Below are 23,194 nucleotides of genomic sequence, written 5' to 3' on the forward strand. Positions count from 1 at the left end.
ATATCTGTCTGCCTGCAGTTCATGGCACATTCCAGTCATTTCATTGATTATGCTCGCAGACACTACTCTGTGTGCTCAGGTCTGCTGTCCTCATGCTCTCTATTAAAGATATTGTTTAAACATGCTGCCAAGAGACAAAAGCACATAACCACAAGAGGAAGACCTAATCAAGCTAAGCAGTGAAGACCTGAACTCACCAAAGGCACAGATGGACATATAGGACACTGGAACGCTTGAGCTCAACCAGCACAGCAAGAATGACTTGAATTTTGTGAATGAGCTCCAATTTTTCAGGTAGATTTTCTTGAAAGAAACCTAAACCCAGGACAAATTCAATAAACAGTTCTACATTTGTCTAAAACAAATGAATAGATACCAAATGAATAAATTCCTTTTTAAAACTCCAAGGTTGCTTTGTATGCATTAACCCACACATGTCTCACCCCAGCTTCACCTCATTGTGGTCTCTCCCTTTGAGTTAAACATTCAGGTCTAGACACACAAACACAAAGTATGTAAAGAGAAATTGTGACTATTGCAGTTCTGTGGAATAATGGACATCTATTGCTCAAATATTTTGTGATTCACAGCTTCAACTCCCACAAACCTAGAGATTTGTTTACATCCAGCAAAATATATTTACCTATATTTGACACAGAATTCCAGGATCAGCCAGTTCACGAAGCTAAGTGTTTGACAGGAATTTCTTAGTTTCAGGCATGAACATAGACATCATGATAGCATGTCAAGATGAATCTTTTCTTCATGGCTGTTTTTTTTTTTTGTCCTCAGCACAGGTCAATGTGATGTTTCTTCCTGTAACACAAAGTCATATCCACAAGCCTCTTTTAAATTATTGCTGTTTCATGTTAGGAAATCATTTTACACAGAAGTTTTCATATTCTGCAGTTGTCAAGTCATCACTTGCATCATTAAACCACATGACCTAAAAACCACAGTTCTTCCCTGAGGCTTTGTTTGGGTATCCCATTGCTATACTGTACTTAAGTTCATTGGGGGAAGGTGCTTCTTAGAAATGGAAAATAAAAATCTTATTTTTCCTTTGACATTTTCTTCATGCATTAGTGATGAACAATACTTAAACACAACTAAAAGTTGTTCCAGTGTCACTAATACTAATACATTTCATTTCTGATCATAAAGGATGTGACTGGAAAGGTTAGTAAATATGTCTTTGGGGTGCATTCTATCAGCAATTTGTTTGCGGATCTGAAAAATAATATATGCTTTACATTACAAATGCGACAAATCAATCACTCAGGTTATGTACTTTGTCAGATATGATCAGATTTATCTGGCAAGTGAATTGTATTGTTTGATTTTTTTGTTGGGCTTCTCGTCAGTGCTGGGGCGCTGGCTCTCACACGCCTCTGTTGTGTCACTGATGTACAAGTTCAATCATGTTTATTCGACTCTCAGCTGCCTATTAACGGGCCCTTGAGTCTTTCTTTTGTCTGCTGCGATGTTGTTGTTAAAGTTATCCTGCCCCACCAACATCTACTGACGCAAGTTTTTTCTTGATCACACGTGTTTCGTGTGACTGCTTTTCTATCTAACGCTGAACCTGCTATATGAACCATACAGGAACACCAAGAGCCCACCGATAAACACAGCACACAAAGCACGCGTACTGGTCACGTAGCACATGTAGGCTGGCGCTACTGTCAGTCATGCCCGGGGCTGACCAATCGTATCGCTTGAAATGTGGAAGCGGTTAGCACAGCTGCCACGTATTGGCTGAACTGGCACAGAAACCCGTTTTCCTCCGGGAAACAAACGCCTTACTCATCGAAAAAGCACTCTCCACGGCCAATGGCTCATTTTGCTGTCAATCATCCTCACGCGCTCACGGGATTGGTTAGAGACACCAGGTCCACGCCTACTTTATCTTTCCGGGCGCAGGCTGCTGCCTAAATGTACACTGTGTACAAAACAGAGCAGAGTGGCGTGGTAAACAAGCTCCGCACAGCACGAACCAAGCCGCACAGTTGCTAACGGAAAAATGTCGCGAAGGAGACTGTTAAACTTAGGCTGCGCTGTGTGGCAGAAAAGCAGCAGTGGCGGATTTAAAAAACCTTTAACTTTGACCTTTAACTGTGCAAGCTTTGCAACGAGTCCGACACAAAACGAGCAGAAATGCTGCAAAGAAGGACAAAAGTGTGGAGCAGCCCCAGTGGCAGCCCCGCTCAGGCACCACCATGTCAGTGGAAAGGCAAAGGGCGAGGAATCTTTCACTAAATCCGGGAGATGTTTTTCTTCTACCGCTCCACAGATCGATCACAAAACTTACTTATGGGCAAGATACAACGAAATGAAACGCCTGGTGCACGGTAAGTCTGCGGATTTATTCACGCAACAGCACGTTTAGGGGGGAAAGCGGAATTAAAGATCTGTACACGTCAACCTCCCTTAATGTTCCACAGATTACTGTTATAAATCACGCTAAACTATGGGCTGTGCGGTATTTAACGCGGTTAAAACATAGTTATTGTTAGCGTCAGTCACTTTTATTATAACTGCCAGTAAGTGTTTCCCAACCCTAGACGGGTGTCCACTCTCGGATTTCCTGAGGCGCTTTCTGTTTTAAAAGTAGCTATAACATTACATGCAATAAGCACAGAAGCGACCAGAAAATACCTTACTGAAAAATAAACTGCAGGTCGTGGGGGTAAACCACGCCTAAGGGCACGAATAAAGCAATACTATCTCTTATCCAGTGTAGTTTATTTACATTTGCGAAACGTATCCTAGTTCCCAGCAGCAGGCTTTCATTTTGATAAGAATCAAAGACAGACGCATGTTGACCGCAGGGGGACAAAATCTGATCTCACCTTGGAGAAACTGGGGCTGTGTTGCCATGTGCGGCTGCCATCTAGTCCTGGTATGTTTCAAAGCTAACAATTCACATACCCTTTTCCTCAGATTTGATTCCTCCCGGAGTGTGCAACCTCCTCAATCCCTCCACCATCTATGCCAACAATGAGGTGAACTTGGATGAGGTGGACATCTACGGTTTTGATTATGATTACACACTGGCCCTCTACTCAAATGCTCTTGATGAGATGATCTACAACAAAGCCAGAGAGTTCCTGATAGAGCACTACAAGGTCTGTTGATTTTTATTATTTTTATTTTTAACAGAAAAGTATTCCATAATAGTTTTTGTTTTTTGTTTTTTTTTTTAAGTGAAAACTGATCCATGGCTAGACATTTTCTTTTTTAAGGTCACAGGGTTCATTAAAGAAACTTATAATTCCAAGGTGTTGTTATAAATAAACACTGTAATTTGAATGAGTTTATGAGACGATGATTGTGGGACAGTCATGATTGGGATGTTAAACAATTTTTTTATTCCCTGTGTAGTATCCTCAGGATATCAGCAAGTACAGATACATCCCCAACTTTGCAACGCGAGGCCTTCATTACGATATCCAGAAGGTATATTTTGAGACGATATTATAAAAAAAGAGGTAAATATTTTACATACCTATACACATGTACAAGTATGAAATAATTCGGGTTTTTTTCCACTGTAGGGACTGCTGATGAAAATAGACGCTTTCCATTATATTCAGCTAGGCACTGTGTATAGGTAAGTTTCGGCTACAGGTCTCATTATCACAATAAAATACAGGAAAAGTAACATGGGGGATGTGTTAGTGTTAATTTTGTTGGATTCCCTGCTAACTGTCTGACCTCCATAACAATATTGCGACAAATTGCTTTTATGATTGGCGCCGATTTACTTATTCTTGTATGTCAGTGCGTTAATCTGTCCTAACTTTAATACAAGCTTAACTTCTATACTATGTACATAATATTTGCTAAAGTTAATCCCCACTAAAAATTTAGCATAATATTCATTTAGCGTAATATTCAATATGAAATGTTGCATAATACAAAGTCAAAATCTGTCCAGGTTAATGCACTGAGTTGTTGGGGTTTTTTTCTTTCAACTTCTGTCTCAATTTATCAGTTTAAGTATAATTTTAAAGAAAATTCAGATCCCTAATTGAGATATTTTCCTCAAAGGGGTCTGAAACCTGTTCCAGATGATGAGGTCATGCAGTTGTATGGAGGCTCTAATCACATCCCTCTCCACCAAGTCAGCGGCTTCTATGGAAAGGTTAATGTTCCTTCTTGTCTGTTACCCATTTTAGGGTTTGTTACTAAGGATGTATGTCAAGTTTAGGTTTAATGTTATTAATCTACACCAATCACCCATAACATTAAAATCACTAACAGGTGAAGTGAATATCTTTAATTGTCTTGTTACAATGGTACTTTTCAAGGGGTGGGATATATTAGGCAGCAAGTGAACGGTCAGATCACCTGTGAAAGAGTTGGCACCAGGATGAACTTTAGGAAGAAGGCAAATCTTGGGAAAATCTTCCCAGAATTCATGTGGATGTTATCTTGACACAAACCACCTACCTAAACATTATTGCAAACTAAGTACACCCTTTCATGAGAGGTCAGAGCTATTTTGGTGGCACATGGGGGACCTACACAATATTAGGCAGGTTGTTTAATGCTATGGCTGATTGGTGTATGTTGGTTTATAAGGTATTTAAGATATCTACATACACCTCTCAGTGAATAAGTGATAAATGGAAATTAATTGCTTATAACATTTCTGCTTAAGACAATTTAATCAGCTAAATAATACAAAGCAGTATGTCAGTTTTTTATTGAACAAAGTAAATGTTTTGTTTCTCTGAATAACTAGTATGTTCTTGGTTGTTCACTCTGTGTGATCTCAACCCCAGTTTTCTTTGTAATGAATTGTTTTGTGTGTGTGTTTTTCCCCCAGGGACCCAAAATGAAGCAGTTCATGGACGTGTTTTCAATCCCAGAGATGACACTTTTGGCTGCAGTTAATGACTATTTTATCTCCAATGACATAGAATACGACCCTGAGCACCTCTATAAAGATGTGTCTGTAAGTGTCCACCCCACTCTCAACTCATGTTGCTGTTGTTATTTTTATTGTTATTATTATTATTATAAATATAATATAAATATACATTATGATTATACAAATATCAATATCTATGTATAAAGATTTGACAATTTGGGTATTGAGGCAAATTTTGAGCCAGATTTTTTTTTTTTTTTTGAAATATTTTGGTATGAATATTTTTAGATATAAACATGGCATGTAAATAACATTTTAACATGTTTTGGCATGAGAGATTGTTGGGTAAAAGCTTATTATTCAAAGGCTTTTAAAACATTTTCTTTAAAACTAAGGCTGGGTAAGCTTTTTAAAATATGTATATGATTTATTATGGTTGATTGTTTTTGTTAAATATGTTTTAAAGACTGGTTTAAGCTCATCAGCGAAGTTTTTTGGAATGTCTCAGACATTTATTTTCGGAGGACTTATTGACGAAACACCCATTCTTTCAGCCAAGTAAAACCAGACTTTGCAGAATTTGGTTCCAGGGTGATTGTTTTGTTGGTGCTCAGTTCTCAGCTAGAGCTTGATGAAGTCTTTTCTTTGTGGTTCCCATCCCCCTCCTTTCTCATGGGCTTGCTCTTGCTCCCACTGAGGAGCAACACGTTATGCTCAATTGTCTTCACACTGTTTATGCTTTGCTGCCCGAGTCACTCATCAAGCTCCGTTTAGCTTAAAAGACAAAATCTGTATTTTCATTTTTGCCACAGAAAGCATTTGTTGCAATCTCTTGATCAGTACATGTTGAAAAGACCATTTTTGTCATGTTTACACTGTACACGCAAGTCTAGAACACGATGTACAGTCCACGCCTAACTGGCAGTGTGACAAAAGTTGATCTGAAGCAGATCGTAGTTCATAGTTTTTGGACAGATCTAATGGGATTTGCAGAGAATGAAAAAATGCTTAGCGTGTTTTCTGTTCAAGGACCCGAGGCTGTGGCAGTTTGAGTGTCAGACTGTGACCGTCTAAGGCATTTTTGTGATGTGATGAGGTCATGCTGTTATTGTGGTCACTGACACGTCGACTCTGTTTTCACAGGACGCGGTTGGTATGGTGCATATTAAGGGGTACATGTACAAGTGGATAATGCAAGACCTGGGTAAGAGTTTTTTCCAACAGTATTTTTATTTAGTAACGATGCAGATTTATAGTTTGTTATACTGACCAGCACTCTGCTCTGTTTATGTGAAACAAACAAGTTATGGCATAAACAAACCCAGAATTTCCTGTATTGCATGCAGTCTTTGAGTACAAGAGTAGTAATGTCGTATACATTGTATTTGTAAAGCAAAAAAATCATCTATACACCATAATCAACCGCCTTCATGAAGTAAAAGTTTGATTATTTAAAGCCCACCAACAGGCAGTTGGGCCAAGTTCCAAATGGCTTCCTGTTAACCAACCACAGAATGGCATTGTACGCCCTACGTAGTGCCGTACATGCAGTTCAGCCATTTGAGCCCCCTGAAAACGGAAGGCACTGCTGAAAATACTTATGTTTTGATATATTTAACTTGAGTTAGAGGGGAAAATCCCTATTGAAGCTACTGTGCACAGAGGCTCATAGAAGGCACCCGCACTTAGCTCACGGTCCAGTGCATGCAGTGATTACAGCAGAGCAACCCTTCAGGCTAAAAACTGAAAGTAGAATGTAGTAGAATTACTTCACAATTAATAATTATTAAAAAATAAATGTGGTGTTATTACTATTATTATTATTATTATTATTATTATTTATTTTATTTTTTATTTATTTTTATTTTTTTATATAATAATAATGCAATGATAATTGAGCATAATTTAACAATTATGCAGAAACATTAAGCATAATAAAATATTGCATAAAAATATTAATTAATTTATTTGCTCTATGTTTATTGCCAAACATGGTGTTAGAATAATGTGAACCTCTCAGCCTAGAGAGGGAAGAGACATGACAATTGTTCGATATTGAAAATGTTAGCAGTGTAACTACAATCTACATTATACTTCTATTTAAATCAGTATTCTATCTAAAGTAAGAGATCATTCACAGGAACTTTGTGGATGCTCACATTATTTAGACCTAAAAATAAATGTCTTTAGGTTTTGTTTTGTTTTTTTTCTTTTTCAAGTGTTGTTCTTTAACATTAAAAAAAAAGTTTGAGCTTTGCGGTTTCTTAGTTATGCAAGCTTTTTTCATCATTGTATTTTCACCAGTAAAAGAAAGAAAAGGGAAGCTGGGAGAGAAAGTAGATGTGGCTCTTTAGCTATAGGAATAATAGACACTGGCTTCTCTCAACTATGTTAACTATGCTGGAAATGCCATCATGTTGCATGATAACACATCAACAAATTCTAATGTGTTTTTTTATTCTTTTAGCAAATTGGGTTTTCAGACACGAGTTTTTGCTTTGTTGTCATGCGCTCATACACTTAATTCTGTAACACGAGAGTCCGTCTTGTGCTAATGGGATTTGTTCTGCTGTGTACCAGGCACACCATGCACCCTTTCTTATCTTTCACAAACACACACACTGACTGCTGCCATGAGCTGAAATGGTTACTATTTTTCCAAAAAACAGAAAGTTAGGTTATTGAGATTGCTGACTAAATGATTTATTTTCTTTCTGTTTTTCTTTCCACAGAGAAATATATCCTCAGAGGAGATGAGACTTACGCAGTGCTTCATCGACTAGCCAGCCATGGGAAGAAGCTTTTCCTTATTACCAACAGCCCCTTCAGCTTTGTGTGAGTTTTGTAGAGATCAGGGCTACGCCTATTTGCAGACATTTTGTCTTTGCAGACATGTTGGAGCTTCTTTAACCATTAACATGCAGCTATAGGTGATACAGTGCTCTCACTGGTGTGAGTGCTTATTTTTATTTTGTTTGAATCTTTTCAGAGACAAAGGCATGAAGTACATGGTGGGAAAAGACTGGAGGGACTTCTTCGATGTTGTGATTGTTCAAGCTGACAAGCCACACTTTTTTAATGACTGTGTGAAGTAAGTCTTCTGCCAGAAACATGTTTCCAAACCTGTTTGCTAGAAAAATGGGTTTACATGAAATTATTAGACTAAGAGAAAATCTGACCTATAAAATCAGCCAGTCTGTGAACATATACTGTGTATTGCGACTAATTGTTTTGTTCTCAATATCTGTTAGACCTTTCAGACGACTGGACAGTAACGGAGTCCTCCAGTGGGACAAGATCAAGAGTTTGGATAAAGGGAGGATTTACAAACAGGTATGCTGTTGTCAAAATAAAGTTTTGCTGTGTCTGCTGCTCTGCAGTTTGTTTCAAATGGGCTGCCTTTTGTTGACTCAAAGTGTTATTCATTAAACATATTAGCCAATTCCTGGCAGTCCACAGTGTGTTAAACTGCCTTCCCAGTTATCTATCCACGTACAGTCATGCGTCATTTAGATTTTTGTCAACCATGACTGGATGAACCCAGGAATTATTCATGCAAGGCAAGCAAATCTCTTAGCTCATAAATTGTCATGACTTTCTCTGTGAGGGAAAATAAGCAGATGCTCAGGAGCTGTTGTGAAAGCTGGCTAATTCTCCTATATTGATTCTGTTTGAACTCCAGCCTGACAGATGACCCTGAATTGGAAATAAGTCCTAAAAGCAACTTCCACCTCCGAATACAAATCCCTTTAACCAACTTCAGTGGAGTTACTTGTTTGTCTATTGTGCCCACGTTCCTTTGACTAACCTGAAGTGAAAGGCCTTTGGGGGCTGGTGATCTGAAAATACGGCCTTTTGATGGTTTACTTGCTGTGAGAATGACCTCTCCTTGCTCCCTGCCAGTAGGTCTTGCTTTGTTGTTGTGAATTGCTACGTGTTGGCAGTTGCTTTGGCCGACAATTACTAAAGATGTATAAGAACGTTCTGAAACCATGTCAGTTTGAATGCATATTAGATGCTATTTGTTAATGTTTTTTTTACAAGCCCAGGCTCATTTTCACTTCTCCTTTAAACTCTTTGATGAGAACCTCCTAACTATTTTCTGGGGTGGGTGGGGTGGATTAAGAGGCTGGCCTCAAACCAGCCCCCAGCACTCTTTGAACTGTGAGCTTTTATTGGTGATTTGGTCAGAGCCAGTGAACAGTGGGTTGCAGTGTCATTAGCTAGGAGGTCTGGCAAAGTAGTTACCACAACAGTTCCAATTCCTGATGGAGTAGTACAATAAATGAATGTGTCAAACACTCAAAGCCAGGCTCATCATTAGTAGTCCAGTGTGTAGGACACTTAAAACATTTGTTCTTGCCTCTTTTTTTTCCCCAGGGAAACCTTGTTGACTTTCTGAGGCTGACAGGATGGCGTGGCTCCAGAGTGCTCTATTTTGGGGACCATCTGTACAGCGACTTGGCAGTGAGTTACACTCATTTGTATTTGCTTCCATCGGACAGCAAGTGTGCTTTGTTTTTAATGTCGCATGAGACAGTTTCATTCTGCATCTAAGTCTAACATGCTTAAAAATTTTAGCCATTGTAATATTAAGTGATTTTTGTGTAGGACCTGATGCTGCGTCATGGGTGGCGGACCGGTGCAATTGTTCCTGAGCTGGAGGTAGAGACAAAGGTGGTGAACACTGAGCAGTATGCACAGAGTCTTACCTGGCTCCAGGCTCTCACTGGCCTTCTGGAGCGCATGCAGGTACTAACTACACCACCCTCAAAGCAGATTAAAAAAAAAGGTTCTCATACATTTCCCAACTTGAATAATGCTGTCATGACTCAGAGCATGAATGCTGTCAGAGCAGAGTGTTGTGCAACACTTCCACATCTAACTGTGTATTAGGTTGCCGTTATAACCAAATGCTGTAGAAGTGAAGAAGGAAACAAGGATTATGTTGGCTATACTTTCCTGTGTAAATCATCATCAGTTTAAAGACAGATTGAATTACTAAATTCATTGGCAGACATTTCATGTGAAAATCTTCTGTCCTGTTTTACCTATTTTTACTGGCTTTTAGACTCCCATTGCTTTTTTTCCCTCTTGAAGAACAATAATTGTATAGTAAATGATGACTGGGTTTTCTTCACATGTATTCCAGATGTACCGGGATCCAGAGTCTAAAAAAGTGATTCAGGAATGGCAGAGAGAGAGAGAAGAATTCCGGTGAGTGGCCTAAAATGCGTAGATAAAGAAATGTGACTAAGCAATATCCACGTCACCAGAGTACTGGCTCATATGATAAAGAAGCCTGATGGCCTATGATTCATAGTATGTTAGTCTCAAAGTACTGTTCTTCTCCTTTGTTTTGCATCCTTTCATAAACATTTACAAGCTGATTCTATATTTGATGACTCCACCAGTCTCTGATTGCAATACAGTATATTATTTTACTTATTGAAAAAGTGTCAATGTCTACAGTTTAGCCATAGAATTTATTGCTTTTGGCCCCTTGCCACAGCTATCATTGGCAACTGAAAAAGGCATCCTTATTCAGTAAAAAAAGAAAAAGAAAACAAGAAAGTGGTACTGAAGTACTTATGAAGTACTTGTCACACTATCTGTCTGTCTGTCTGTCTGTCTGTGTCTATCTAGGCAGGCAAAAGGTGATCAGATCTACAGATAGCCATAAAGATCTTTCACTGCAGTTTAATAAAATGTTCAACACCTTCAGTCATTACATTTTATCATTTATGATGGTTATCATTGAATGATCTCATGAACCAACATGTGCTAGGGTTTAAAGGTAAAAATCTGTTTCCCCTTTTTCTCTGGTTGCAAGCAATGTTGCCACTTCTGCTTATTCTCTGAAAGTGGTTTAGTGATATAAATACATGCGAGACTGGCATAATCAGCACTTCTGTTTTTGGTGCTAGGTTTTTTGTTTTTTCAAATTATTGTTATTTCTTCTGAGAATGTGAACATTTTAATCATGTTTAACCACTCAGACCCGGTCAGGAAAGTTATCCAGAATAAACGTCTCTAAAAACTCCAATATAATCAGAAAAAGAATATAAATAAACCCAACGGAAAGCATTGCTTTCCTCTTCTGCTGGGACTGATCATCTCACCACTGTGTGTTTAGAGATATTGTCATGATTGTAATTTGAAGTATACATGATTTTGTGGTTTTGGTCTAGCCCACATATGTAAGAAGCTTAATTAGACGCCGTGTTATTCTGCCGTCTTTTACAGTGTGGAAAATAGCAATCCATGTATGCACTCATTTGAAACAACTATGGGCTTTTGGATAAGTTGAGCAATTTAAATATCCAAGCCACCCCCCCCCCTTTATTTTCTTAATTTGTTTTCGAGATTAAGAATTTATTATTACAGTATCCTGTTTGTTTGTTTTTGTCTGTCTTTTTTTTTTTTTTTTTGACCACCGTTTTTATTTTTTTTACAGAGCTGTCACCAAAAACTTGTTCAACCCCCAGTTTGGCAGCATCTTCCGTACATGCCACAATCCTACTTACTTTTCTCGCCGACTTTGCCGTTTTTCTGACCTGTACATGGCCTCCATCAGCTGCCTTCTGAACTACGATCTCTCGTACACCTTTTACCCGCGGCGTACTCCTCTGCAGCACGAGGCACCCCTCTGGATGGACCAGCTCTGCACTGGGTGCATGAAGACCCCGTTCCTGGAGGAGATGGCCCACATACGCTAAACTGTTTGCTGCACACGCTGTCCAGTTACGCACAAATTTCAATCAACTTACAAACATGCCACATGTTACAAACTGTCATGTTAATCAGGGTCAAGTTATAGATGTGTGTATAGCAAAAACGTCTTATTAAAATGATCACTTTCCCTGAATTCAGGACTCCTACCCCAGCTCTAAGGCAACCAAGCAATCTGAACTGACGTCTGCTGGGCTTTGCCTTGCTGTGCTGTTCTTTAGGGACTTTTTCTATTTAAAGACTTTTGCTCATCATAACTGCGCCATCTGGTGGAGCATCTGTTACACTGCATTTTCAGCGTTTACAGGGAGGGTCAATAGAAACCTCTTGTTTGGCTTGTGACGCACAATTATTTCATTTTTTATGAAGCTATTTACAATGGCATTGACTGCCTGTTTTATTTTTATCTGTTCTGCAAGGTACAATGTTACAATATTGCATGCTTTTGGCTTGCTTTTTTTTTTGTCAGGTGAAAGTAAGAGAAGCGCACAGAGGTGGTGTGTAAAAAGTGTAAATCCATACACTTGAGTGTTTTGTCTTTTTTACCCTCAAACCATGATGTACTTATTTTCAGGGGTGCTGTGGTTCTTATTCTGGACAAGTTATGTTTCCTTGGGCCCCATGTCCACTAAAGGCTCTTGGCTCCTTCCCCACTTTACCCTCCTTTGTGATTCCTTGTTTGTTGATGTTTTGATAACCAGTGTTCTCATTCTTTTGTCAGACTAACACATCCTGTATAGCACACCCTGTATATTAGCTTTTCTCTACTACTCCCAATAAAAAAGAGAATTTGCTACTTCTTGTCTTGTGTGATGATTATTTCTGTAGACCCTCACCACTGCTTATCATATCACAGCAGCTCACTAAATTCAAATATCTCAGATTCAGCTTAGGAGAGTTATTGTTCATGAGATATATGAGAATAGGGAAAACTATAGTTGACATTGACTGTTCTTTGTAATCTTCAACTGTCTAGTTTTCTCTGAGGCTGTTTCACTCTTTTCTTCTGGAAGGACAGAGTGGAATCTATATGATATTCTGGAGTTGTAGCTCATCTGTCTCAGTATTCAACAAATGTGTGTTCCAACATGCTTTCATGGTTGCTGTTGTGTGGTTATTTGAGTTCATGAAGTCTTCCTATCAGCTTAACCAGTCTGTCTATTATCCTCTGACCTCTCTCATTAACAATGCATTTCTGCCCACTCCCATTCACTGGATTTATTGTTTGCTTATCGCATCATTCTGCGTAAACACTAGAGACTCTTGAGATCAGCAGTTTCTGAAATACTCACATCAACCTGCCTGCTACCAACAGCTATGCTGCAGTCAAAGTCCCTGAAATTTGTAATAACTGACCTAATGGCAACAAAATTTACAAAAAATTTAAGTATAATAATATTTACATCTGCAAAATGACCCATTTTCAATGAAGTTCTATTACCTGTAGCGTTCAGGGCGAGTTTTCGTCATGGCTGTCAGATAGCTCGCCGTGATCGTATAGTGGTTAGTACTCTGCGTTGTGGCCGCAGCAACCCCGGTTCGAATCCGGGTCACGGCAGGGTGGAATTGACAGTAACGTTTTCTTTGACCTGTAACTTCTAACTTCTAAATGGAAATTAGAATATTGCTCGTTTAAAATATTTCTATTTTCTTTTATATTTTCAGTATTCACTCACCGTTCCCATTTGGGGCCTGAGTTCCACGCCTCCCACCCCTCCTCCGGTCTGTCACAGTAGCGCTGCATGTCTTGTCCGTTAGCTCGCCGTGATCGTATAGTGGTTAGTACTCTGCGTTGTGGCCGCAGCAACCCCGGTTCGAATCCGGGTCACGGCAACGTGACAAGCAAATGGTTTTTTGCATTACTGTTCTTTTAAGTATAGTATGTGGCGCTAATTATTTCCTTAAATAAAGTCTTACCTTCATTACAATTTCTGTTGCAATGCAAATAAAATCACAAATATATGTAAGTTGTGTAGCAAGTTTTTGCATCGAATGATTTGAACTGTTAGGCTACATTTTGCATTTGATATTTTTCATCCTTTTCACTAAAAAAAGTTTGGGGGCAGGCTGTTAATTGACATTATCTCACTATCTCTCTCTCTCTCTCTCTCTCTCTCTCTCTCACACACACACACACACACACACACGTACAAATAGATTACTAAGTCAAATAATAATTTATTGATGAATTTAATATCTCTTTCAAATCTCTTAAATGTGAAATGCTTTTATAATATGTTATCCCTGGCACATTCTGCCTCTGTAAGCCCACTCTCGGTGGAATAAGTAATACTGCTTTGAAATGTGACAATTATTTGATTGTGGATATTTTTGACCGCAGCGATCAAATTACGTCAGATACACATGATGTCATATCCTGTTATACGGAGCAGCATACGCTGCTGACGCCAAAGTCTGCGGGAACAAACAAAGAGCCAGGCGTATAGAAATGTAACATCGAGTCAGCGTTTCCATTAAAAAGCAACAAACGTTTGTAACCAATCTTTTTTTTTTTAAAAAAAAGGATAGATTCGTTCTCAGTTAAATAGGCGTTTCTAAAGACTGAGATTCTGAACTCGTTATTTTCGGGCATCAGCTTTTATTTTGAAATCGGGTTATTTCTGTTAGTTCTTTGAGGGTTTTCTTCTGAATCTGTGTAAGGTACACAGGGGTACCGCTCAGCAGCGGTGCTGTTATTTAAGCCAGTTTTAAGTTTCTCTATCGATGGAGGCTCAGGATTCCTGAGGGGGGATTTTCAGAGTGAACTACCCCAGCATGTCGGCCGAGGAGGAGGAGAGGGGGGTAGTTCGAGTCAAAGTCAAGGTGAGAAATTGTGGGGAAGCAGCGGGTGGGAGTCTGAAATAAACACACACACACACACACACACACACACTGAACAATAACAGAGCTGATGCTAACGGCAGCGGGAGCTCCACGTAGTCGACCTCAAAGGAAATTCAGTTTAGTTTCCATCTCTGAGAAACCGTGTCCGTCTGGTCAAATGTCCATTTCTGTTCAAACAAAACAAACAACACTAATGCTAGCTGGTTGGGTATTTGTATATTCATGCCATATATGTAAAATATATATATATTTAAAACCGCTCCAACAGCAGCGCTTGATGGTTTATTAAAGCTTGTTCTTTTCATGTCTGTTGTTGTTGTTGTTGATGATGTTGCTGATGATGATGTTGATGATGTTGATGTTGATGTTGTTGTTGATGTTGTTGTTGTTGCTGTTGCTGTTGCTGTTGCTGTTGTTGTCGTTGATGATGATGTTGTCATTTATTCAGTCGGTTTACACTTCCACGTAGTGTGAAGGCAAACGTAATGTCAATGGCTTTTTGTGTTTTTTGTTTGGTTATAGCGCTTGTTTCCTAAACATCTTATCAAAGTACAAATTCAGGTTCATACAACAGTCTTTAAGCCGAATACACATGAGATAATGAACCTGTCTGTGACTGAATCTCTGGGTGTTCAAGAGACATATACACTGACCAGGCATAACATTATGACCACCTGCCTAATATTCTGTTGGTCCGCTGCCAATACAGCCCTGACCCATCATGCACTGTGTATTCTGACACCTTACTATCAGAACCAGCATTAACTTCTTCAGCAATTCGAGCATCGGTCTGTTGGATCGGATCACACGGGCCAGCTTTCGCTCCCTACTTGCATCAATGAACCTTGGCCACCCATGCCCCTGTTCACCACTGTTCCTTCCTTGGACCAGTTTTGATAGATACTGACCACTGCAGACCGGGAACACCCCACAAGAGCTGCAGTTTTGGAGATGCTCTGATCCAGTCGTCTAGCCATCACAATTTGGTCCTTGTCAAACTCGCTCAAATCCTTACACTTGCCCATTTTTCCTGCTTCTAACGCATCAACTTTGAGGGCAAAATGTTCACTTGCTGCCTAATATATCCCACCCACTAACAGGTGCCATGAGGAGATAATCAGTGTTATTCACTTCACCGCTCACTGCTCATAATGTTATGCCTGATCGGTGTATTTTATAAGCGGTTATGGCTGTCTAAACCATTTTACCATATGTAATATCAAAGACTTGAATAATCATGAAAGTTAGGGTATTGGACTGTGTGCCACATTGTAGCATTGAAAATACTTTGTAGAGGGCTAGTTTTGGTAATATGATAGGTAGTGTATCTCTTACTTGTCTGATTACAGAGGTGTCAGGTTTTTAGCTCGCAAGTGGATCCCTGGTTAAATATTTGATGTGAATGTCACTTTTATTATGTTTAAGAGATTGATGATATAGAACAAATGCAACTCTTTGGCTTTGGTTTTATTTCTTTTTGCAACCAGACGCTGAAGCAATGTTTGACAAACTAATATGCAAATGGTCACCAAGGTTATTTTCAGGTAGACCATTTTTGCGCTACCTCTTTGTTTGATTAAGGATGCATTTTCAAGGGAAATTGTGTTAGTTTACACTATTTTGTACATTTCAATGAAATTGTCTTGGTAAGCATTAAATTCTTGGTGATTGAGGCAAAATTTGACATGTTTGTACCTATCCAGGTACAAATATGTCATGCCAAATGCTATAAAAACAAGAAGTATGCGCATTTTTTAAATAGTGTTAAGCTGGATGTTAACCTCAAGTGTACTTGAGGCCTTTTCTTTCACCTTTAATAGTTCATGTACCCTTTGGCTAACAGTATTCAGATTGTTCACACCATTTTTATACATGGTCATCAGGCATATCCACATTTGTCAAAAATGTATCCCTATATACAGAAACTGAATAAATCTATATCTTATTGCTTCTCACGAGAGAGCGATAGCTGAGAAAACCAGAGACTTTCTCCCAGAATGCCCTGTTGCATTATCTCTCAAGACTCATGGGCTTTGTCACATAAGGGCAGTTACTTTGAGCCGTATATAACAAGCAACTGCTCCATTCTGACATCATATTCTGATATTTCGTTCGATTGTAATTAGTTAATGACAGCGAGCTGGCCAATTTCAGTGAATTTTCTCACTACTCTCTCTATTGTACAAATACTTGTGGAATGCAAACGGTAGAATTTGTGATGCAACAATTCGTTTCTTAAGGACAACATTATCATTTATCATTATCATTTTGTCTGTAAAAGGTCAATTCGATGTAGACGGGCAAATATTTGGAAACTTGTATATTGAAACCTGACTCTAGGGGGCGAGTGTAAATAAGCTTGCAGTCTCTTAGTGTCATACATGGTCACATTGAGTCATAACAAATGAATAAGAGCAAATCTGTCACTAGATCACAACTGAACTGTCTGCTCATATTAAGGTGACTGTGTTTGTAATGTGTGACTTAGTTGCAGTCATATGACATTTATTCACTTTTGTTCCTCTTCTTGTCTTTCTTTATGCAGAAGTGTGAGGGAGTGGAGCCAGTGGAATTCCGCTCTTTTGCAGTGGATCCACAGATCACATCACTGGAGGTGTTGCAGCACATCCTGATACGAGCCTTTGAGCTCAACGGGTGAGTGAGTCAGTGAAGGATAAGGTACTGATTATATATATGTGTCAAATCACCCTTGCTCACATTAATAACTATTAAAGTAAACGTCGGGCACATTCTTCAAAATATAGAATATTGTAGAGTAACTTTTGTAGATATTAGAGTAACATTGCTGTGTTTATTTTCTCTGATTTCTGCTTTCACACTGACTTATCTGGGTTAAGTTAATCATTCTCTTACCTTCTTAGTGAGCTCAACAGCTGAGTAAACTTTAAGACACTGTTTACAGGTTTACTAATTACAGATTTACAGAATTGGAGAGGAAATCAGCATCAGATGTAAATATACATTTCAGTATTGCATATCCTGTTCCAAATGTGTATTTAACAGAATTTTCCACAACCTGAGAGTACTGACAAAGTTTGCCAAATGATGATCTCTTTATTTTTGCTCTACAGAAGGCGCAATTTTGGAATTAGTTACCTGTCCCGTGATCGCTTGGGTGCAGAGGTCTACCTCTCCCTCATGTCTGACTGGGATTTAGACGCAGCATTTGTCAGTGCAGCTAAGCCTTACCTCCAGCTTAAGATGGACATTAAACCTTCAGAAGACAGTGAGTAAATCTTTATTATGCTCATGACATGGCCAGTAAAGTGCAACAGCCCTTCATGGTTTGGTGATAAGATGTTGACGCGCTATATGAATAAGTAAAATGCCTTCAGATACTATAGATTCTGTCCAGGAGAGATGCTTTAGTAACTTAAGAACAGCTGTCAACAGTCATTTCTGTGCTTTCCCTTTTCTCTCAGGTCCAGTGCTTGAGGACTGGGACATCATAAGCCCGAAGGATGTGATTGGTTCAGATCAGCTACAGGGGGAGAAGAGGTCACTGACGTCCACGGCTCTCCCCTTCACCCAGTCTCTGCTGTCCCAGGTTACTGATGATGTTCTTCACCCAGTCAGCCAGCTGTTTTACCAACCAGTGTCTGCTGCGTTCAGTCAGGTTCCTCCTCTCCTAATGCAATCGCACTTTAACTAAAGGCGGTTTCCCAAAGAAGCATGCTATGAAAAATTTCCAGGCATAACTTATCATGTTAGGATTGTTCTAGTTGTTTTGGGAAACAGCATGGTGCCACTTTAACATCAGTCATCTGCTTGATTAGATGAACACACTGAATGATTGAATGAATTTATGAATGAATGACTGCACTTAATGTTTGATCCATCCCTTGGCTACAGTTTTTTCTTTCTTTCTCTATTTATCTATTTCTGTCTTTCAGATGGGTCGGACATTGTCTAGGGTGCAGCAGGCATTAAGCTGGTCATATGGAGAGGAGGTTAAACCATTCAAGCCTCCATTGAGTGATGCAGAATTTCATAGTTACTTGAACAGCCAGGGCCAGCTGACACGGCCAGAGGAGCTGCGGCTTCGCATTTATCATGGTGGGGTTGAGCCATCCCTGCGCAAGGTGACGTTAACATTATTTACAGTTCAGTGAAATATTAATAAAACAGTATGTGCGAATGTACACAAGATGGTATCACATAAAAAAACGTAATTATCTAGTTGCTAAAATGGCAGTAATCAGTGGCAGAAATGACAACTTTGTGATTTTATCTGTCTATTAAACCTACAGAATGTTTTAGGATCTTGTTCTATTGAAAATTATTTGTGGAGGAATATTTTGTAATGCGTGTTGTGCTGCAAAAAATACACAAGCATATTTGTAAAGGTTTGTAAATAAAGTTTTATACATACAGAAAATCGTTTGCATTATACATATTGCAACTGATACCTACAGACCATTTTGAAGTGCCCTGCATAAGGTACATCAATTCTTATACGTTTAGTCCCTCTCTCCCTGACTGGCTGCTGAATCTTGTGTGTCACTGTGTAATTGGACATCTTTCATACCGAAGCAGAATAACATTTAAGAGCAGGTGTATGATGCACACTTGCCAATTTTGACTTAACACAATAGTGACTGTAAATTTTCAGGTCAACTTATAACAGCTCAAGGACAGCTTATTGTATTTTGTTCTCTTATTACTCAATAAATGGTTTTTTTTTTTTAATTATTCATACAAATTGAATCATTTTTCTTATCCGTTATCCTTTATCTATAGGTAGTGTGGCGTTACCTTTTAAATGTGTACCCAGATGGCCTGACAGGGCAGGAAAGGATGGACTACATGAAGAGAAAAACTAGAGAATACGACCAGCTGAAAAGCGAGTGGGCATCCAGGGTGAGCCCAGAGGATCTGGAGTTCATTAGAGGAAATGTTTTAAAGGATGTGCTTCGAACAGACCGAGCCCATCCATACTATGCCGGTTCAGAGGACAGTCCCCACTTAACTGCACTGACTGACCTCCTCACCACATTCGCTATCACACACCCGCAGGTAGGCATGAACATATCCGATCTGCTGAAATATACTTTTTCTCCCTTTCTTAGCTCCACAAATAAAATCTACACACATACTTTCAGGATTTCATGGAAGAAGAATGCTTGTATGTCATTGTGACTTTTCTGGCAAAATATAAAGTAAACATAGAGTAGGACCCAGAATCTGGGATTTTTTTTTTGTTGTAAATTGGAATTTTAGAATTTTGAAAATTGAGTCTAATCCCTTTAATTGTGTATGATCATGGATTTGGCCATAGATGGATATTCATGTTTTAATCATTCTTGAAGAGTCTGTGTAAATTTGAGTGCACACTAGCATTAAAGCAAAAAAAGGGACATACCAAATTCTTAAATTCATGTAAATATTCATTATTCATTCATGTAATTACTCATTATTTCTGAAAACATAATTTGTAATGATAATCTTTGTGTTAACTTGAAAAAGAATGGCAAACAGAAGCATTTTATCATATCTAAAAGCTATTTTTTTTAAATCACTGATTTACAACGCAATTTCTAGAAATTCAGCATTAAGCAGTGTTGCTTTGAAAAACTTTTGATTTTTTTTTTGCTTGTTCTACAGGTGTCTTATTGTCAAGGTATGAGCGATATTGCTTCTCCGATCCTTGCCGTCATGGACAATGAAGCACATGCCTTTATTTGCTTCTGTGGTATCATGAAGCGTTTAGAAGGCAACTTTCATCCTGATGGCCAACTAATGTCTATTAAGTTCCAGCACCTTAAGTTGCTCTTGCAATACTCAGATCCTGAATTTTACACCTACCTGGTCTCCAAAGGTGCTGACGACCTCTTTTTTTGTTACCGCTGGCTGCTTCTCGAACTAAAGCGGGAGTTTGCTTTTGATGATGCACTGAGGATGTTGGAGGTGACCTGGAGCTCTCTGCCTCCAGACCCACCTGAGACTGAGGTTGAGCTTATTGGGCTACCACTTGAAGCAGACGAGTCCCCGACTCATGACAGCAGCTGCCCAAATTCAGAGAATGAAAAACTGGAAAGAGAACAGACAGAACAGCGGCGGCGACATATGTTGAGGCCATCCCGGGAAGAGGCAGATGGGGCACACAGTCTCAGTATAGAGTCAGACAGAAAGGAAGAGAAACCATCTGGTGGAGAGGAGAAAGAAGTTTATGTTCAGGATTGTGCAGTGGAAACTGAAGGCCCTGCACCAGCGCCTCCTTTTGAGAAGCAGTCCAGTTTTGGAGAATTTAAGTACTACAGTGCACGAAATGAGGACAGTTTCGAAGCTAACGAAACCGAATCATCAGATCCCACACTATCTTCAATGAAGTTTCAGTCCAAACCTTCATTACCTCTCACAGTCCGTCAGTCAACAGAGGACAGTGAGGATGACCCTGGCGAGAGGCAGCCTTTGATAAGCGGGAATCAAATTGAGGAGAAAACAGTTTCTCCCCTTCCTCCAAGTTTACTGAACTGGAAAAATGGCTCTCAGTTTTCTGCAACATCTCCTTCAATGTCCAGCTGGAGAGCAGTATGTCCTGACGTCCAAGGATCCAAGTCAGTCTCCTCTACACTTACCGTGGGTAGTGCTGTATCTCCTGATAAGGCTTTGGGGAGATTTGTGTCTTCAGCTGCTGTTTCTAATGGACCTGTTGTGCACTCACCCTCCACCCCCACAGGGAAGTCTGCACTTTCGTCTCCATCCCTGGGCAACAATCGCTCACTGTTGTCTTCCCCTGTTTTGTCCTTTGCTAAATCTCCCTCGCTACCCAAACCATTCTCCAGCAACCTTTCATCCCCATGCAAACTTTCAGGAACTGGTGCAAACACTCCAACTACAGGCAAACCTGATGCTAGTGGAATTAAACCCTGTTCCCTTCCACCCCCTCAAGAGTTTGGGAAGGGCAATCCTTTCATGTTGTTCTTGTGCCTCTCCATCCTGTTGGAGCATCGCGACCATATCATTAAAAATAGTCTGGATTATAATGAGCTAGCCATGCATTTTGATCGCTTGGTCCGTAAGCACAACCTTGGTCGTATTCTTCAGCGTGCCAAGGCCTTGTTTGCTGATTACCTGCAGAGTGAGGTGTGGGACTCGGAGGAAGGTGATGAGGTCAGCTTGGACTCGCCAACCACAGCTGCGTCCTCACCACAAACACTCCCCAAAACCAGTTTTTCTAACCTGCAGTCCACAATGGCCTCCCCCCCAAACTCTACTTATAATCTGGCCACCACAATCCCTTCCCCTTCAACCCCCAATGATCTCTCTCCCTCATCCTCCTGATGAATTTTATCTAAACATGTTTCATCTCTAAGAAAAGGCAAGTCATAATGTATTTTAGTGTTCATGATAAGCTTTACTGGTTTTGTTTACGTGGCAAACCAAAGCTGAACAAAAACTTCTTCTCTTAATCATTTTGCTGGTATTACTTTTTTTTTTTGCACATTATGCTTATTATTCCATTGTGGCAATTATTGTTCTTTTTTTTTTTCTTTTTCTTTTTCTTTTTTTTTTGTCCCCAAAATTTTGCATGCCACCTATTGTACTGTATGTTACTATTTGCACTTTATTTTTTGATTCATTTGTGCTTCAACTATGTAAATAAAATCCCAAAAAAGAACAGCATGAACAATTGACAACAATGCTGGATTGCCATTTAGATACCTATAGACCTGTTGCCCTTGGTCCAATTAATCTTCACTATTGCATCCACTGGTGTTTATTCAAGACTCCATTGAGTGTTTTTTTTTAAATGTACAGGTAAATAATCCTCTTCTTCAGGCCTAGATTTAATATATTCAGATTGATTAGATTGCATTTCCTGTTTCAAACAAGCCAAATGTCTCATTTGACATTGCCTGGCACACTCTAGTTTTGGTTAACTGAAAATGAATATGTCTAGTTTGAATAAATGACCACACTTGCTCTGAGAGGCCAAAATCATTTAATGGATCTGAATCATTAAAAATATTTTTACATGTGCTGTATTTGCCTAAGGTTGTTCCACTCAGCAAGACCACTGGCAAGTGTTTCAACAACTGTATCATTAATTATTCAACACCACTGTTCTGAAGGTACAGCTCAAATAGTATTATTATCCGAAAATATCCCACTTTTACCCACTCTTGTTTAAAAGTGCCTCATTTCCTTAAACTTTTTTGGTTTTGTTTTTTTTTACTAATCTCACATGAATACAGTGATAGTAAATGTCTACACACCCCTGTTAAAATAGCAGGATTTTGTGATGTAAAAAAAAAAAATGAAACCAAGATAAATAATCTCAGATCTTTTTCCCACCTCTAACGTGATTTAACAGCCAACAATTTCAATTGAAAAACAAATAGAAATGTTTTTTTTTTTTTTTTTTTACTTGTAAAAGTTTTTTTTTACTTGTAACATTCTCCAGGTCTGTCTGCATAGCCTTCTGTCTTTAAGGCGGAGGCCTGTAGGCGGCTTTGTGATAGTATTTCGATTGGCATTGGATCTATTCATGATTGAATTGATCTTCATCTTGTCTAGACTAGAGCCCCAATCTAAGCTGAAAAGAAGCAGCACTGTAGCACAATGCTATCACCACCATGCTTCACCATGTGGATGATGTTCTTTGGTTGATAAGTTGTTTTTGTTTTTGTAGCCAACATTTCCTTTAGAATTATTCCCCCATAAGGTTCTATAATAGGCATAGCATACTTTGGGTGATTGTGTGTACAATTTGGC

At 39.2% G+C, this 23,194-nt stretch overlaps 2 protein-coding genes and 2 non-coding genes across 6 annotated transcripts; all 4 read left to right on the plus strand.

Annotated features, from left to right (window-relative positions):
- Positions 1 to 1,936: 1,936 nt before the first annotated feature.
- nt5dc2 (5'-nucleotidase domain containing 2) lies at positions 1,937 to 12,407 on the plus strand. Its single transcript, XM_058389078.1, has 14 exons — positions 1,937 to 2,351; positions 2,944 to 3,128; positions 3,385 to 3,459; positions 3,558 to 3,613; positions 4,054 to 4,147; positions 4,835 to 4,963; positions 6,023 to 6,083; positions 7,612 to 7,714; positions 7,869 to 7,970; positions 8,131 to 8,212; positions 9,260 to 9,346; positions 9,491 to 9,631; positions 10,032 to 10,096; positions 11,337 to 12,407. The coding sequence occupies exons 1-14, from the start codon at positions 2,024 to 2,026 to the stop codon at positions 11,596 to 11,598; spliced, it is 1,770 nt and encodes a 589-aa protein (XP_058245061.1). The 5' UTR covers positions 1,937 to 2,023; the 3' UTR covers positions 11,599 to 12,407.
- A 690-nt stretch (positions 12,408 to 13,097) lies between these two features.
- Positions 13,098 to 13,169, plus strand: trnah-gug (transfer RNA histidin (anticodon GUG)). The gene has a single exon. It is a non-coding gene; the product is annotated as a tRNA-His (tRNA).
- A 203-nt stretch (positions 13,170 to 13,372) lies between these two features.
- Positions 13,373 to 13,444, plus strand: trnah-gug (transfer RNA histidin (anticodon GUG)). Its single transcript has one exon. It is a non-coding gene; the product is annotated as a tRNA-His (tRNA).
- Positions 13,445 to 14,002: 558 nt separating this feature from the next.
- tbc1d25 (TBC1 domain family, member 25) lies at positions 14,003 to 22,869 on the plus strand. 3 transcript variants are annotated; one of them, XM_058389697.1, is made up of 7 exons: positions 14,003 to 14,434; positions 17,001 to 17,110; positions 17,548 to 17,702; positions 17,899 to 18,092; positions 18,370 to 18,558; positions 19,217 to 19,492; positions 20,081 to 22,869. In XM_058389697.1, exons 1-7 carry the CDS (start codon positions 14,387 to 14,389, stop codon positions 21,758 to 21,760), a joined length of 2,652 nt encoding a protein of 883 aa, XP_058245680.1. In that variant the 5' UTR covers positions 14,003 to 14,386; the 3' UTR covers positions 21,761 to 22,869. The 3 variants fall into 3 exon arrangements, with proteins under 3 accessions (XP_058245680.1, XP_058245681.1, XP_058245682.1); XM_058389698.1 differs by having other exon boundaries at positions 17,899 to 18,023; XM_058389699.1 differs by lacking the exon at positions 14,003 to 14,434 and adding an exon at positions 17,379 to 17,427 and having other exon boundaries at positions 17,017 to 17,110.
- The last annotated feature ends 325 nt before the right edge of the window (positions 22,870 to 23,194 follow it).

This window comes from Hemibagrus wyckioides, linkage group LG05, assembly GCF_019097595.1.
Source record: "Hemibagrus wyckioides isolate EC202008001 linkage group LG05, SWU_Hwy_1.0, whole genome shotgun sequence".
NCBI lineage: Eukaryota > Metazoa > Chordata > Actinopteri > Siluriformes > Bagridae > Hemibagrus > Hemibagrus wyckioides.